The sequence below is a fragment of the Hipposideros armiger genome, unplaced genomic scaffold, assembly GCF_001890085.2.
Source record: "Hipposideros armiger isolate ML-2016 unplaced genomic scaffold, ASM189008v1 scaffold_86, whole genome shotgun sequence".
NCBI classification, from domain to species: domain Eukaryota; kingdom Metazoa; phylum Chordata; class Mammalia; order Chiroptera; family Hipposideridae; genus Hipposideros; species Hipposideros armiger.
The window spans coordinates 3,241,192-3,258,455 of record NW_017731436.1 but is presented as its reverse complement, the minus strand read 5'-3'; the positions used below and the strand labels follow the sequence as shown (position 1 = coordinate 3,258,455).

General features: G+C 42.6%; 1 protein-coding gene across 2 annotated transcripts in view; it reads right to left on the bottom strand.

Moving 5' to 3' along the window:
• CNKSR3 (CNKSR family member 3) overlaps positions 1–17,264 on the bottom strand; it is a 96,929-nt gene that overhangs the window by 40,110 nt on the left and 39,555 nt on the right. For both annotated transcript variants that reach the window (XM_019644165.1, XM_019644166.1), the window contains exon 2: positions 1,315–1,478. In XM_019644165.1, the coding sequence (XP_019499710.1) occupies positions 1,315–1,478 (164 nt within the window). The remainder of the gene's footprint in view (positions 1–1,314; positions 1,479–17,264) is intronic.

The window sequence follows — 17,264 nt, the reverse complement described above, 5'->3', positions numbered from 1 at the left end:
CAGCTTCTGGGCCATGAAACACACTTGCACGCTAGTACCCAGCCACTTCCAGGGGAGCGTTCCTGTGCAGATGAGGGAAACAGACACCACCATTGGCCTGGAGGTCGCAGAGCGAGACATGGGTAGCAGAGCCAGGATGAGAACGCAGAAAGCCTGCCTCCCGGGCCAGCGCTCACACCACTTGGCCACGGCGTCTCCCCTGTGGCAGCTCATTTATCAACCACAAATAATTTCCCCATTACTTTCCTAAACAACAGCGGCACATCTCAGAGCCAAAGACAAGGCTCTGTCCATTTTAAGAAAAAGAACACGCACAATGCAGCAAGTGTTAGACAGTCAATGGCACGCAGACCAGCGATGGCAAAATCATCGGAGCGCATTCTTTCCCACCATTCTCAGTGATGTATTGTCTAGACCCCTGGATCAGGTTCACGGCGTTACTAACCCAGCTTGAATGCTGCCCAGTCCGTCCAAATCCTGACAGGTTAGGAAACTCCATCCTTAGCATGGCACCGTGACAGGCAGACGTGGATCCTACCCTATGCCAACCAGTTTATAAACACAATGCTTTTACAGGTGTTCTTTAGCCAACACCTCCAAGAGCTGCCCCCACAACCACAGGTGCAAACACACAAGTCAGAATCTGGCGGATTCCACTCAGTCACGGTCAAGCCAAAGCTCAATCATCTGCGAAATGGAACTGAGTTGACATTTTTTTCCCATCTAGCTACCCTTTCATAGGTTGCTTATTCCAACCACAAGCATCAGTTATTTAAATATCACAAATATCTGTGAAACATAAAAACGCTTTTTATAGTAACAAAAACAGACATGAAAATCAGAACCCATTTCTCATCTCAATTTAGAGGATATTTTCATTCAGAACTATCTCCACCTTTTTACTTTTTTATAGAAGATAAGAAGACTAATACAGACTTTATCCATAAGAGGCAAACTTTTACCATAAAGGGCAAGATAGCATTTTAGGCTTTAGGGGACCATAGGTCCCTGTTACAAACTACTCAATTCTGCCACTGTGGCAAAAAGCAGCCACAGACAACACGTAAATGAATGGGCATGGCTGTGTCCCAATAAAACTTTATTTACACAGACAGTGGGCCAGGTTTAACCCCAGGCCACAGTTTGCCAACTCTTAATCTAGAAAATGATTTCTTCCCTTCTTATGCTCTCGTCAGCTCACTTCAATGGATCGTTAAGAAAACGATGATAGGCTAAACTGCAAACAATGAAGATTGAAGAGAAAAGGTTCCCAAGCACGTCATCACAGTACAGATCGCCTTCTCCTGAACTAACCAGTGCACAGAGAAGGTCGACGGCCTCCAACACAAGTTCCTGGTGTCCAATCCGTGTGATGCCCAGCAACTCAAGATCCTGGTGGGAAATCTGCAGCAGCTTCTCTCCATTTATCTTCTCCCGTTCAAACTTGTGGACATACTGCTGCAGGCAATCATCTAACCCTACCAAAAAAGCAAAAGAGGCCATTATTGTCATTTTGTTCCTTGACTCAAAACACTACCCACATTTCAATCAATCTAGGAAATCAGCAATTGTGCTTCACTCTTTTGACTGTCTGTATAACGTGTACCCCACCTGATGGACATCAATGAAGTGTGTCCTCATCTTCTCACCTCAAACAGATTTTAAATGTGCAGCTTAACATTTCCACATGGATCCGGCAGCTTTGTGACCGTTACCTTCCCATTCCCTTTCAGCTAAAAGAATAAACACTAAACCCCTGTGGACTTGAAATGCTGGTTATCTGTCCGAGACATATTTTTGACTGTTAGCTAAGCAACTTTTCCTTTGGGACACTGTCCCTCTCCCATCCCATGTGATCCCAGTGGGCCTACCATCAAGATGCTGTGTGCCACAGTGGTTGTACCAGTATTTTATCTACCAGCCAGTATTAGGTTCTGAGTTGACCGTGTGACTCAAGCAGAACCAATTAAAATCTTCTTGATATTTGATATATGGACATAGGAAGACAGAGGCTCTTCCTTTCCAACTGGAAGTCACAAGGGGACAAACTTGGGGATGCTGGCCATCATTTTTCTGATCAGTTTTCTGGATATAAATCCATTTGAGAGAGAAAAAAAATAATGCCCAAATAATGCCTTACATGCCTGTCCCTTGCAACTGAGAAACTTCTGATGAACACAGAACCTAAACAAGGTACCAGGAGCAATACCAGAGCACGGCAACGTTAAATGGGTTAGCTTGTAGGAAGTTTTCCAGGCCACATACTACCACCAATAGTGTTGTATTCTGGTGTTCTTACACAATGATTAAAATAAGAAAGCCACAGAGAACTTAGGAATCTGTATTCCTGTACAGGGAACTCTCTGGCCAACTTGTTTTAATGGTTTTGCTGGAATAAAATTTTATCTAAATTAATTGAACTATGGACATCTAATAATAAAAGCCATTATAGTGTTCTAAATGACTAGATTTATACAAATTCAATCCCAACACAAAGGATAAAACCTCAATTTAACTAGAACAATGTATATAGAAGGCATGCTGCTGTCTCCTCCCCACCTACACACACACACACACACACACACACACACACACATGCTCTCCGTTTACGCCTCACAAAAGCTCTGCTACGTGGGTTCTCTCTGGACTAGGAAAAGTAGACACAAGTCTAGCTCTTCTAGCAATACTAACGTCTACGGTTCTTAAAATCTGACGCTAGGCTAAACAACATCTCTGCCTCACAAACGTTTCCATTTGCTTCCTGGTAAGATATAGGAAGAGGAGCAATTTCCTGATAACCATTTGGGGCTATTAAATATAGGAAGAGGAGGTATGAAATAATTAATTTTATGGTAACCAGATGAGTTGGAACCAACTCATCTTCCCTGAAGTGACATCTGTCTAGCAGAGGGGCTCTGTCACACACATAGCAAGCAAGGTTGGGGACATTGATATAAAACCAGCTCCACTGTGGCCGTCCAGAAGCCGGCGACTGATCTGCCTTGCCTGGGAAGAGCGCAATGATGGTGCCAACTTGGGCCAGTGAAGCAACGTCCTCCACAACTAGACTGAAGAACAAAACGACAGCAACTTGTCTGTTCCCTTTCCTCCAATTCCCCAGCACTGTTCCCATCCCCCCAATTCCCCAATAAAAATCTTTAAAAAAAACACCAGCTCCACTTTGATGGCCTTGATCCACAAGTGGATTCTATGGCATAAGAGTCAGGCAGGCACTAGAGGCCACACAAGTCAGCACATATTGACAGCGATGCCCCACTTGGGCTGCAGGGGCTGGGTCTCAGCACCCGGAGCCACCCAGACATCTGCAGAGGGGCAGTATCTACCTGCAGCAGGTAACAGTGACTACATCCAAGAGCCAACTTTATTCCCACTTCATAGATGACTGAATTAGGGCTACATAACTTGTCCACATTCATGGAGTTTGCAAAATGCCAAGTGAAGGATTTTTATAGCCTCCTGCTTTTTTGCATCCTACCCGGCAAACACAGGATTATAAAAATGCCTCTCCAAGCATCTCCTTAAACAAGCAGTAAGGTCTAATTACAAAAGTTATTAAAACAGAATCATAGAATCTTGGAGGTATTTAGAAGGTACTTCAGATCTCATTGAGTCCAAAAAATTGGGCAAGTATGGACAAAAGACTAATCACTGTGACTTTTACCCTACAACATGTAGGCAGCTCTGAGCCAGATCACAAACAATCCCCTTCACTCTCCTCGCCCTCAGGATGGCGGCTTCCCTTGTCTACCTTTAAGCCTTGTTATGGCTGAATTGTGTCTCCCCAAGATTCAAGTGTTGACGTCCTAACCCCCAGTAGCTCAGAACATGACTTTTGGGGAGTAGCATCTTTAATGAGAAGATTAAATTGAAATGAGGTCATAGGGGTGGAGCCGAATCCAATATGGCTGATGTCCTTATAAGAAAAAGAGACATACAGAGAGGGAAGGCCCATGTGAAGACGCAGGACGAAGACGGCCATCACAAGCCAAGGAGAGAGGCCTCAGGAGAAACCAACCGTGCCGACACTATGATCTTGGACTTCTGGCCTCCAGAACTGCAAGAAAATACATTTCTGTCGTTTCAGCCACCCAGTCTCTAGCACTTGGTTATGGCAGCTCTGGCAAACCAACATAAACCTAATAACATTCAATTTCATATTTATCCACATGTGATAAACTCTTTCCTAAACAAAATAAACAAGGCCCAGTGACCAACAGAACTGAAATTCAAGTTCCCTGTGCCAAGCAAGTTCATGGCTCAAAATACAAACATAAAACATGTTTTAGCTTTCATGTGCAGAATAAACTAATCCATTAAAACTAAAGGGAAGAAACCATGCACAATGGATGCTCATTAAACTTCATCCCTTTGTAATAAGCAGAAATAAAGATGGGGCCAGATTTCTCTTTTAACTAAATGAGGAAAGTTTCACAGAAGAATCAGGATTTCAGAAGTAGCTTCACAGCCTTAAGGAAATATTTTACACAGACAGAAAAAGGCTCAGATGGGAGGTGTGGTGAGGATTCGAAATAGATAGAATGAAGGGTGAGAGTGATTAGATATTGAAAACTGAAGAATACAGAACATTTCCCCAAAAAAGGGGCCAGAACCTCCTTGAGGGTTCTGAGGGAATATAAATGATCTAACCTTAAATAATCAGAAGACCCCTGAGATGTAGAGGCCCTATCCAGCAGAAATGTCCTGGTGCTACCTGCCTAAAAACAGAACCCACAGTGGCTTTTTAAAGACTTTCCCCTCAAGGGACACATATATTGAATACGCTCAGTTTTAAATAGTATTACTCCCAGTTTTATTATTCCAATACATTATGGCCCATTGTTCGGTTATCCTATTGTTTAGAATACAATTAAACATTTATAAACGGCTAAATCAAACTATTATGCAGTCCCACAAAGGCGGGGGGGGGGGAAACATTGCCAATTTCAAGAAAGCCGGTTTTAGAATTTGCAATCAACCAAACACTTTTTCCTATTTGTCAAATGTGCCTACTGGTCAATTCTTTGCTTCAAGGGGGGGAACTTACAGAAAGTCTAGCAGGACCAAAAGAAAAACATAATTAAATAAAATAAGAATAAACACATTCCATTTACACCAATTAAGTTAAAAACATAATTCAATATGAAAAGAATTGTGAAGGAAAAGGGGAGGGGGCACCCACAGAATGGGAGCCAGAGTAACAGAGGGCACAGACTCCCTTCACGGTCACCAAATCTGGCTGTAAATAATCCTAAACTTTCAAAGAAATCCCAAATGCAAAAGGGATAAAAAGAAGTGTTTTAGATCTTTAAAAAAGACTGTTTTATGATTTATATCTGAAAGTGGCCAGGCAGTGGCTAAGTGCCTCAGCTCCAATCCCAGTCTTCATTCTTGATAACGGGGTACCTGGGGCATGTCGCTTAGTGGCCTCATTTGTAAAACAGAGATAATAATACTACCTACTACAAAGACCTATAATAAAACTTCAATGTTAATATTTATAAAGAGCTTAGAATACTAGGAAGCATACAACATACAATATAGAGAATACAACACTCTAGATATTTTGTGAAATTTAAAAATATATAATTTATTCAGTTCCTCAATTTCCTAAGTGTTCAGAATAAAAGCTGCTATAGACACGGAAACTCCCAAATATTTAGGCAGCCCCCTCTGGAACAGAGCAAATTGGAGACAAAACAAAATCTCAACAACCCATGGTAGTACATTCCCAGAAGGTGGATCATTGATTCCACCCAAAAATATTGTAGGATTTATATCAGGATATAAGCTCCGTGAATGTAGAGGATTCTTTTTATTTATTGCTTCTTCCCCAGCATCTAGAACATTGCTGTTGCACACTATTTGGGCAATAAACAAATGAATGCATAAAAAAGTCAAAGAATTTCATATAAATATTTTCAATGTCCATTAAAGCCTTCTTAACACCCAGTCACTTAAATGTCAGTCCCACGCTCTAAGCCTTGCTGGTTCCCACTGCACTTGGGATAAAATCCACAGCCAGCCAAGTCCAGTCTGGTTTGTCTGGCTCCTGCCAGATTCTCTAGCCTCATCTCATGCCACTTTCTCCCCCAGTCACTATACTGGACACTGTTACATCTAGTGTTTCGAGACCTCAAGCTCTTCTACACGTCAAGGCCTGTCTGCATGATGTTCCTTCTACCTAGAAAGTTCTTGCCTCCTCATTTCTCAGTCTCAGCTCAAATGATCACATCGCAGGGAGGCCCTGGCTGATCCCAGTATGTAAAGGAACCCCACATCCTGTACGGGACTCGGCAAATGTGTGAGTATTTATTCATTATCCTGTACGTGTCTCTCTTTTTCTCTAATACATAGTACCGTGACCATGTCTGTCTTGGTTATTCATTACCCTTTGTGCATTTCAAGGCACAGAGAAGGCACTCAAATATGGGTTGGATAAAAGAGACAACAAAAAAAAGAAGGAAAACCCAGTTGAGGTGGAAGGCTACAGTTTAGAAGCTATAAATCGATGCGGTTGTACGACCCCCCAATCCATCAGTATTCTTCCTAGTGAAGCCGTCCAGCTCTCACCTTCTTTCTTTCATTAACCCCACACAAGAGGAACTGTGGACACTCGCAATGGGAAGTTAGGACGGAAGCTCCCAGCCCTCGCAGTGTGTCAGGGGAAGAGTCAGTTAGCGTCTTCTACACAAAATTCCTACAAGGTTGACATAGCCATGTCTTGATAGAATGGCAGCTCTCATTTCTGGAGTGATTAAAAGTAAAGCTTTCCCTTATTCTCCAGAAAACCCGGGCTTTACCACACTCTAGGGGCCAACACATGCCCAATTGTCTATGCTACTTGAGTGACATTACTCTCACAGGTTCTCTCCTCTTATAAAGTCACCATTATATTGTGCAGGAGGAACAGCATGGGGGTCTATGTGACGCCAACCAGGTGACTTCACCTATTTGCTAAAGTGGGAAATGCGGGGGCTGGGAAGTTGATCCCATGGTCCCACCGGTGCTACATCGCTATGGTTCTCCCATCTCAGGGTACTGCCTTCTTCCCATCTTCAGATTAATAGGACACCACAGTCACCCTAAGCCCTGTTAACAGAAAGGCCAAGGGCTCGACTATGAAAGCCAGCTCCCATCAACAGGGCAGGTAATTGGCACTATTTATGTCCAGTCACTGACATGTAAACAAGTAGGACTTCTGAGGTTATACATTATAAGATTGTAGATGCCCAGAATTAGAGCAGGATTTTGAAGATCATAGTCTTGCTCTTTGTATCCTACTCAACAGAAAACCAGGTCCTCTGCTGACTCAGGGGGACTGACGCGGGACTCAGGGCCATAGGGAGAACAGACAAGATGTCCAGAGAGCTTTCTCAGCCACTCAAAAGAAAAAACAAAGTTCTACATGCAGAAACATTCCCACTGACATACAGTACAAAGTACAGATTTTCAAAGTACACTAAAGAAAATCAAAGGCCTGACTGAGCTACAAAACCTAAGCTGCCTGCCTCCTCCCCGCGGGCCATCAAGGAACAGGAGCAATGCAGGTGAAAAACCACAAACAGGGCCATATTTGGTGAAAAAAAAAAACACAAAAAACAGGAGCGTTTTGGTCTTAGACCTGCAAGATTGACAGCTTCAAACACATTCTAACGTGTTTAATGCAAAATAGAATAGGATTGATAGAGTGTACCAAATACTATGGATAAGAAGAAATCACTCAAATGTGGGATATAAAACTGAAAGCAACAACCAAACAAGACAAACAAACAAGCAAAAACTCACAGACACAAACGACAGTTTAGTGGTTACCAGGGGAGAGGGGTGGTAGATGAGGGTAAATGGAGTCAAATATATGGTGATGGAAGGAGAGCTGACTCTGGATGGTGAACACACCATGCAATATACATGATGTATTATAGAATTGCACACTTGAAACCTATATAATTTTACTAACCAATGTCACCCCAATACATTTAATAAAAATTTTTAGAAAAGGAAGAAATCAAGTTTTCTGTAATATAAACTTAAGGATAAACTAGGGTTGGAGAAAATAAAAATATAAAATTACATATATATTAATAACAGCAAACAGTTAAATATTACTTACTATAATACACAGCAGGCACCTTTCCAAAACTGAATATATAAATGACTTCATCCTCCTAGTGTCTCCAGAAACATGGACTGTAAGTGTCCCACACTGGAGATGAACAGCTGAGGCACAGAGAAGCTAGGTGACTTGCCCGAGGCCGCACAGGGCCACGGCTCACACCTGAGGGAGCTGGTGCCAGTCTCCGCTCCTCACCACAGATACTGCCTCTCCATCCTCCAGTGCAGAATGTTCAGAGGTGTCCCTTTAACTGATCTAAGGAAAGTACAGTTTTATATAACAGGAAACTACACAAGTCATTAAGCTGACTTATGTTTATGGTTGCCCTCAGGAATATTAACAGCCATGTAAACACCAATGGCTCTCCCATCTAGATGGGTCAAATGAGAAAATTAAGAACTGGGGTATCAACTGCTACCCTCAGGTAGTATGCTATCAACAAGCCATCTGCAGGAGTTGTTCACCCACGTTTCTTAGTAACACTCTGACGTATAGGTGAGATGGACTCTTTTTTTTCCTCCAAGAAATAGGAATAGAATTCTTCTCTAACTCTTTCACGTTAGAATGTGGCTCTAGAAACTGGTCCTTTAGGCCAGTGGAACCCATAGAGGGTAGTGATACACCAGTAAAAGTGGCTGCCTTTAAATGATTAAATATCTGTGGGATTCACAGAACTCTCTACCTATAGTTCCCAAAGTTATTTTTCAAAATCTTGAATTTAGAAAAAGCCAAGTTTTTTCTATGCCATTAGCATCCCAGAAAAAGACTAGGGCAGAGAGAGACAATACTACAAAAAAAGAAAAAATAAGACGTAGCTCTCAGTCAGGTGCACACCTATCTGTATATCCTGAGGCTACGGGGGTGGGGGTGGAAGAAAAAAGAAACAAACAAACCCTGTCTGTGGCTTGCTCCCTAAGTAGAGAACAGTCCACTCGGCTCATGTACCAACTTGCACTTGACCACAGGCAAAAACAAAGGACGCACCTGCCCTCCAGGAGCACACACAAGCACCAGCAAGGATGCCACGAAACGGAAACAGCATAAAACGGGAGGGTTCGCTCTACCCCAGTCCAGGGCCCAGACTTTGCCCTCAAGGAAAGAACTGAGAACTCCCTGAAAGAAAACTTGTGCACGGAAAGGGAGAGGAAGGGTGAGTGAAGAAAGATGTCTCTTCAGCTAGTCTCCTCCCCATGTTGTTGTTTTGTTTTTGTTTTTTACAGAGGGGAAGAAAATGTGGGAGTGCTGCTCTACGAAAAAGAGTTAACCAAAGAGAGAACAAACAGGGTAAGAATGCAAGACGCAGTTGCTGGAGAGCAAGAAGGGAGGTGAGCCTTCGGGGAGAGCAAATGCAGACTAGATGGCTGCTGCTTCCACTGAGAGTGCAAAGAACCGTGACAGTCATGACCAAGACCTGTCCTTAGGTGAAACAGCAACTGAAGCCTTTTTCAGGGAACCTCCTACCGCACCCTCACCAAACACGACCACCACCACCTCAAACTCACTGATATTTGTCTCAAATCACCTCCATCCTTTCCTTTAAGTGTTTCTTGTTTGGGAGAAGCACCGCACTATCAACAAAACCAAAGCTTTCTGCTTGGGAAGTCTTAAAATTAAAAAACGACATTTTTTTCCCCATAACAAAGAGCTCATGCCATCTGAGCCAACTTCAATATATTTATTTAGCATCAACCAGACACTGACCTATATAGCACTTGTGCATTTGGGGGTGGGGGAGCTTACAAAGGACCAACAACTGAAAGTGCCATCTTCTTCTTATGGTCGTCAGAACACCTCTGTAGTCACCCAAGCAAAAACCATAGGTCATATTCCTAAGAGGCAACCTCTCAAAGTAATTTTGCATGAGGCTTATACCTGATAGGAAAATCACACATCTAGAGTTATATTTCTCTATTGAAAAGGAAGTATTTAATTTGAAATTTATTTTTATATTTATTACTTATTTATACTATATGTAATATAGATTATGAGTGTACACACACACACACACACACACACACACACACACACACACACACTGCCAAAAAGTAGAAAATGACGTGTACACAGAAGACCGGAACAATGTTTAAATTCAAGTCTCAAAATTTGATCCTGTAAGGAACACAGGATATGCTGAGGGTATGCACTACGCTATATGTTCATCTTCCTAGAAAAGTCTTCAGCCAGATCTTTGCCTGGCTGACTTCCTCCAGGTACTTTCCAGCCTCGACTCAAATATCACCTCTCAGAGAACCACTCCCTGACCATCCATTCTAAAAAAAGTCCATCTATGTGTCAGCCGATGGTTGTTGGCACCAATTCAATGCCAACACAAATCCCCAATTTGAGGTGTGGTGAAGAAGGAAACTTGATTCAGTACAAAGTGTTTAAGTGTAATACAGCAGAGCTGTGAGAACAGCATGACTGTGGAACAGCAGGACTGTGAGGCAGCTATGAGGTGGCCCTTGGGGAAGGCCCCTCTCTGGCTAGGCAGCTCTGCTCTGTTCTACTCCATTTGGGTTTGCTTCAGTCTTGTCTGGGCTGATCAGCTCTGCGTGCTTGCTCTGCTCTGGCAAGATGTCTTCAGTGTTTCAGCTCTAGCCAGAGAAACAGTCTTGAACCTTTGGTGCACAGGCAAAGTGCGCTCCCCAAGACAGAGGGAGCTGGCTTATGCAGAGAGAAGTCTCTGCCCCTGGTCCCTGATTGGTCCATCCTCATGCAAATGAGGAATCCAAATTCTCACAGTTTGATTGTTCCAAAAAGCACTGTCCTGATTGGTCAGAATGGAGCCACTCTGATTCATCTTCTGGTGAAGATGCTAATGAAGATATAGCTACACAGCTCTGATTGGACAAAGTCTCAGTCCTATTGGTGCAAATAGGATCCCAGGAAGTCCTTTATAAGGGTTGGCTCAGATGATAAGAACACAGTGCAAGCAGGTAATTCAGTGCAGGAGGCAGGGCAGTTCAGGGCAAGCAGCAGGCAGTTTAGGGTAGGCTTCTCCCTAAAGTCTGGCTTGCTTGAGAGACCCTGTTTTGAAACAGCTGCTAGGCTCTGTTGTTAAATTTGAGCCAAGCTAGCCACCAGGAGCCCTTCTTAGTACCATATTTCTTGGGGTCAACGTGTATCAGTCACTTCTATCATACTGCTTTTAATTTGCTTCTTAACATACCACCATTTGAAAATCTTGCTTATTAAACTATTAGCCTCCTATCTGTCTCCTCCCTCTAAACCGTCTGCACTGTAAGAGTTAAGAGTCCTTATCTATTTTATCACCTTCATATCTCCAGCTTCATGAACAGATTCTTGTTCACAGGAGGCACTCGGGAAGTGACTGTTGAATGAATGAAGAATGAATGGATCCACACCCTCCAAAACAACCGGAGGGTGTGATGAAGGATGACAATACGGCAGATGTGAAGTCAACAACCTGGTTTAAAATCCAGCTTGACTTCTCAATTTCCTATGCGTCTAAGGACAATTACTTACTTTTAGACCTCAGTTTCCTTAGTTTCAAACTAAGGTAACATGAAACACTCTGTTTGAGAGTGCTTTTCAAATTATGAAGTACTCTATTATTGCTATTAAAGACATCTTGAGTCAATATTTATACGTGGCATCCATGAAAAGGTAAACTGGAATACATCCTTAAATAAGTGAATTAATCTAGCAAAAGTAAACCTTCTCATCTCCAACCCCGTTTTGCAACTCTGACCTTGGTCGGCTACCTCTCAACTGTGTGACAATTTGTTTACAAATTATAGTAGAAAGTACAGTGTAAAGAACCAGGTTCAAGCCCCTGCTCTATCATTCAATTTCTTTAAGTCTCAACCTCCTGAATTATATATGAATAACCCACATATCTTAGAATACTAGTGCGAAGATAAAAACGTACGGCTGTGCTTGGCACAGCAGGTTAGAACCTACCCATGTCAGTCTATGCGAGGACTCTGGTTCCAAAGGCCACTTGGGCACCAAGGGGAAAAGCACAATCCTAACACAGAAGGCACCATGGCAGGAGTCCCATTCCACTGGCAGTGGTGACAACACCGCCACATAAAGCCTTCCCTGACAAATCACACGCTCTTACTCTGCCTGATTTTTTTCAATTAAGATATAATTCCCATATCATAAAATTCACCCTTATAAAGTGTACAATTCAGTGATTTTTAGTATATTCACAAAGTTGTGTGATCACCATCTAATTTGAAAACGTTTTCATTATAAAAAAAAAAAAAACCCTCAGTCCCACGAGCAGTCATCCTCCATTCTCCCCTCTACCCAACCCCTGCAATAATTAATCTACCTTCTCTCTCCAGGGATTTGCCAATTCTAGACATTTTCTATAAATGGAATCATACAATATGTGGCCTTTTGTGTCTGGCTTCTTTCACTCAGCATATGTTTTCAAGGTTTATCCATGTTGTAGTACATATCAGTACTGCACTCATTTTTATGGCTGATATCTATTGTGTGAGTATACCACATTTTTAATCCCTCATCAGCTGATAGACACTAGGGCTATTTCAATTTTTCAGTTTTTATAAATAATGATGTTATGAGCATTTGTGTACAGGGTTTTATGTGAACGTGTTTTCAGTTATCTTGAGTATATACCTAGGAGTAGAATTGTTGAGTCGTATGGTAACTCTATGTTTAGCTTTTTGAGGAACTTTCGAACTATTTCCCAAAGGGACTGCACCATTTTTCATTCCTATCAGCAATTTATGAGGGTTCTAACTTCTCCATATCTTCACCAACACTTGTTATCATCCATCTTTTTTATTAGAGCCATGCTAGTGGGTATGAAGTAATATTTTATTGTGTTATCAAATTTTCACAACCAAATTTTAAACAGGTCCTCAGAAATAGAAACCAAACACCACCTAGCAGGAAAAAAATCCAGATAACCAAAGCAGTATCCACAAACTGCAGTGATTCCAGCACCACCTTTATGATTTTGCCAAATTTGAGCATCATTTCTACTACACTTAGTGTTTAAAAATCATTTCAATTTTAACATCATTTTTCAAAGAATCTTTAAATCACTGCTGTAAAGTAGTATCTTGCCATAAATAGAAAGTATTGTAAACATTAAATATAATGAAAACAAAACAAAGTGAGCTGGATACACAGTAAAACCTTGGATTGTGAGTAACTTGGTTTGCAAGTGTTCCGCAAGACGAGCAAACATTTCTAATATGTTTTAACTTGGTAAACGAGCAATGTCTTGCAATATGAATTATGCTCACAAACCATGGTATTACTGTAATTGTTTGCAAGGGACAGGTGTTGAAGAAACGCTACCTACAAGAAAGTCTTCCCTTGACCTAGTCAGACAATCTAAAGCCAACCCTAGTACTAACACAGGCTCCTCACTGTGGAAGTCTCTACTGTAACAGTTTAGGAAATACTCTTCCTGAAAGAGGTCAGAAAATGAGTTCTATAGTGATGATTATCCTGGGGAGTTTTAAAGGACAATGCCCTAAACAGCTGTCATATTTTGGTAACCTGTTACACTTGGCTGACGGATGTCCCTTCTTCACGTTCAAATTTCCAATAAGTTAGTCCATACTCTAGCTGCAAGCACCTGGCCCTTCAAGTTTCAACAAAAACAACTTTCAGAGCAAATATACGTAATACAAATTGAAATAAAGAGCACCTGCCTTTGGGTAGGCAAGCCCAGACAACGTGACCTGTAAAGTGACAAAGTACCTGGATGGGCCTGACTGACAGCACTGGCCCCGAGTGTAATAAAAAAACAATGCCTGGTTGTGTTCAAATACTTTCAGCCTCCCTCACACAGCCTGACACACGTACTATTTATGTACAAGTTAGATAAAAACAATCAGAGACAGCATATTTGGGCATCTCCAGATTTGAAGACTAATTATCATCTGTCATCATCCCAGCTTAATAAAATACTAAATAGCGTCTTACACTAAGAGAAAAGGGGTTGAGTATTACATTTGCAGGTATTCCATTGCCTCTTTACTTGGGCTCTCCTACTCAGCACTCAGCTCTCGGTTCAAACATCCTTTCCGATAGGAATACTTCCTGGCTCTCAACTCCCCCTTATTACGTATCTCATGGCATCTACACTTTCCCTTCGTATCATATCTCGCTTTATAATTTAATATTTGTAGGGCTGGTGTCTGTCTCCCCAACACAACAAGCGCCATGAAAACCACAACCAGATTGATTTTGTCTATCATCATACCCTCAACAGCAAGGACAATTCTTGGCACAGAGTAGGCATTCAAGAATGATTTGTTGAAGGAATGAATTCAAAGGATGTCAAACTTGTGTTATACAGTATAAGGCTTGGCCATGGTTAGAATGACTGGCAAGAGTACATTTAAACAACGCAAAATGCACAGGGCAGGGCTCTTCAACTTCATGAGTTTCCTGCTAATGGACCACAATCCCGTACAACAGAAGCCTCCCTTTCTGCCATGTAACTTCCAAACAACTAAGAGAGATGAGTCTATCAATGAGCTTTTATGGGGTGTCTGCTGATTAGTGGAGGAGTTGGTGACAAGAGAGGGGGAAAGGCAAGAAAACTCAAGTTTACTGAGTGCTTAGAATGTGTCACATAGTCCTTATTTAATCCACAGAAACCCTTTTTTTATCGCCATGGTACAACTGAGACTTGTGCAATTTAGTGACTTGCTCAAAGTCACACAGGTCATAAGTGGTCAGACAGGACCAAGAGTCTGATTCTTTCTGAATTGAAGGAACTGCACAACTGCCATAGCGAACATACAAGTTGGAATGGAACAGACAAGCCTAAAAGAACAGACAAAAGTTAGCGGCAAGAGGCAGGAGAGGGCGTTATAAAACCACCACTTGTAAAAGCTAATGTTTATTGACCATTTTCCATGTGTTAGACACAGGATTAACGCACCTGACATGTTTCATATAAACTCTTTGAGGTGATCAGTACTATTATCCCAATTTTACAGGGTAAAACGGTGTGGCTTAAGAGAAGCAACCCGGCCAAGGTCAGATCACTGGTAAGTGTCTGAGATCTGAGCCCCAGGCTGCATTAGTCCCATGAAAGCACTTACCCCTCCCCCCACCTCCCGCCATGACGCTGGGAAAGAGTGGCACGAACTAGGGCTCAGAAGACGGATGAGGAAGTTACGCAGTGCATCCATTTAGTAAGTGTTTACTGTAGGTCAAGACAAGGCATGGAGCGTGGTGAGCAGAAATGAATGGCAGAGCCCCTGCCCTCTCGGAGTTTATGTGGATGAAAGTCAAGAAAGACATAGCAGGTCTTAAGCGTCTAGGGTCTGGTGCCAGGTCACCTGTGTTCAAACATTGGTTAGTTATACAACCTTGGACAACTACTTAATTCCGGTGTGCCTCAGTTTCCTCCACTACAAATGGCAAGAGTAATAGTACATCATGGCGCTGTAGCAGAGAAAAAACGGTCTAACCTAAATAAAGGCCTTAACACACACCTGGCACACAATAAGCACAAATAAGCATTACCTCTTATTATGCTCAGGCTAATGAAAAACAAGGTGAAATGGAACCGGTAAGGCCAAATCCAAGGAGAATGGAGGGAGAGAGGGGTTCAGCAGTACCTGGAGAATGTGCAGGCTAACTCAAGTCACAGATTCCCTCAGAAAAGCTTCTGAGCAATCGATTCGTGAAGTGACGGGAGCCCAGCGCAGATGGGGGCTGTGGCATCATCAGAGAAAGACATGGACAGGATCAGACGACAAACTAGAAGCATCACATGAAAGGCAAAAATTCATCAGAGACAACAGCAAGAGTTTGAACTACGTTTACTATAAGAATTCAAACTCTAACCAGACAGAAAATGGCAACACAAAAGGATGAGCATATCTGACAGGGAAGCGTAGGAAGATGAGATGATGCATTTCCTCCTGCACCTGCTCAGCTGCCTGTACCTTTAAGTGAGTCAGTAAGTGGGCACAGTCTGTGGGCATCACAGGCTCCAGGCAGGGGCTCTGAGGACAGGCCGGTCCAAGGAAATTGCCATTTACTGAGCATATGCTAGATTTACCTAGTACATGGTCAAATACAAGCCTCATTTATTTATTTTTCTGAAGGATCCACAAGATCAGTTTTATTATAATATCTCCATGCCTTTTATGAGAGAGTTGATGTAAGAGTGATTAAGAAAACTGTGGAAGATGACACCACTAGTAAGTAGTAGAACTGGTCTTGAACTCCAAGTTCATCCAACTCCAGAACCCACTGTCTTCCCACCAGGAGGCTCAGAGTGAAAAGCCGGGTAGATGAACATGCCTTCTTGAGAGCAGAACAGATCAGGGTTACAACACACACCTGGCCCTCTCCCATCGAAGGCGTTCTTCTCCTCAGGGCCAGCCCTCCATCGAAGGCGTTCTTCTCCTCAGGGCCAGCCCTCCCTCACCGTCTCTGATACAGCAAGTGCACTCTTCAGTCAAGACCCAGCACTATTCCTTCCCAGTTCATGAACCGCCCTCCCCACATTGGGATCACCTGTCCCGACTCCCGCTGTCCACCCCACCCTCCTGGCATTCACAGACAAGCTCTAACTTAGGTTTGCTGATCTGGCCACCATGTGCCACACCTCTGACAAACAGAGCTGGCTGCACTATGGCACCTTCCCTGGGCTTTCTTCCCCTCAGCGACATCTGCGTTATCTTGGAAGCTATCGCCTCAATCCAAGGTCAGCCTCCCAGAGAGAGGGTACTCCTGTTCAGCATGGGCATCCTTAGGGCTGCACTGCTGTCCTGTGCCCTCTGACAAGTTCCAAGCACTAGAACACTTTCTCCTCCACTCCTTCCTCTTCCAAACTAGAATTTGAATTTTTAGGAAGAAGCCATTTCTCCGTGTTGCTCTCTATGCCTTACATGTGGTAGGTGCCCAAGAAATAATCATTGTTAAAGAGGGTGAAAAACAACCTTCAGTATAGTACCTCCAGCGAGCTCACCTCACACACCTTGGAACCCAAAGGTAAGCTAAGAGCCATCTAACCAAACAGTATAACAGGCTTGGGGATTTTTTTTTTCCCCCACTCTTCAAACCCAGCAGCATGCCCAGGAAAAAGAATGGTATTAAAATCTTTTTTTTCAGATATGGATGCTTTAATATTAGAAAGATTTGAAAAATA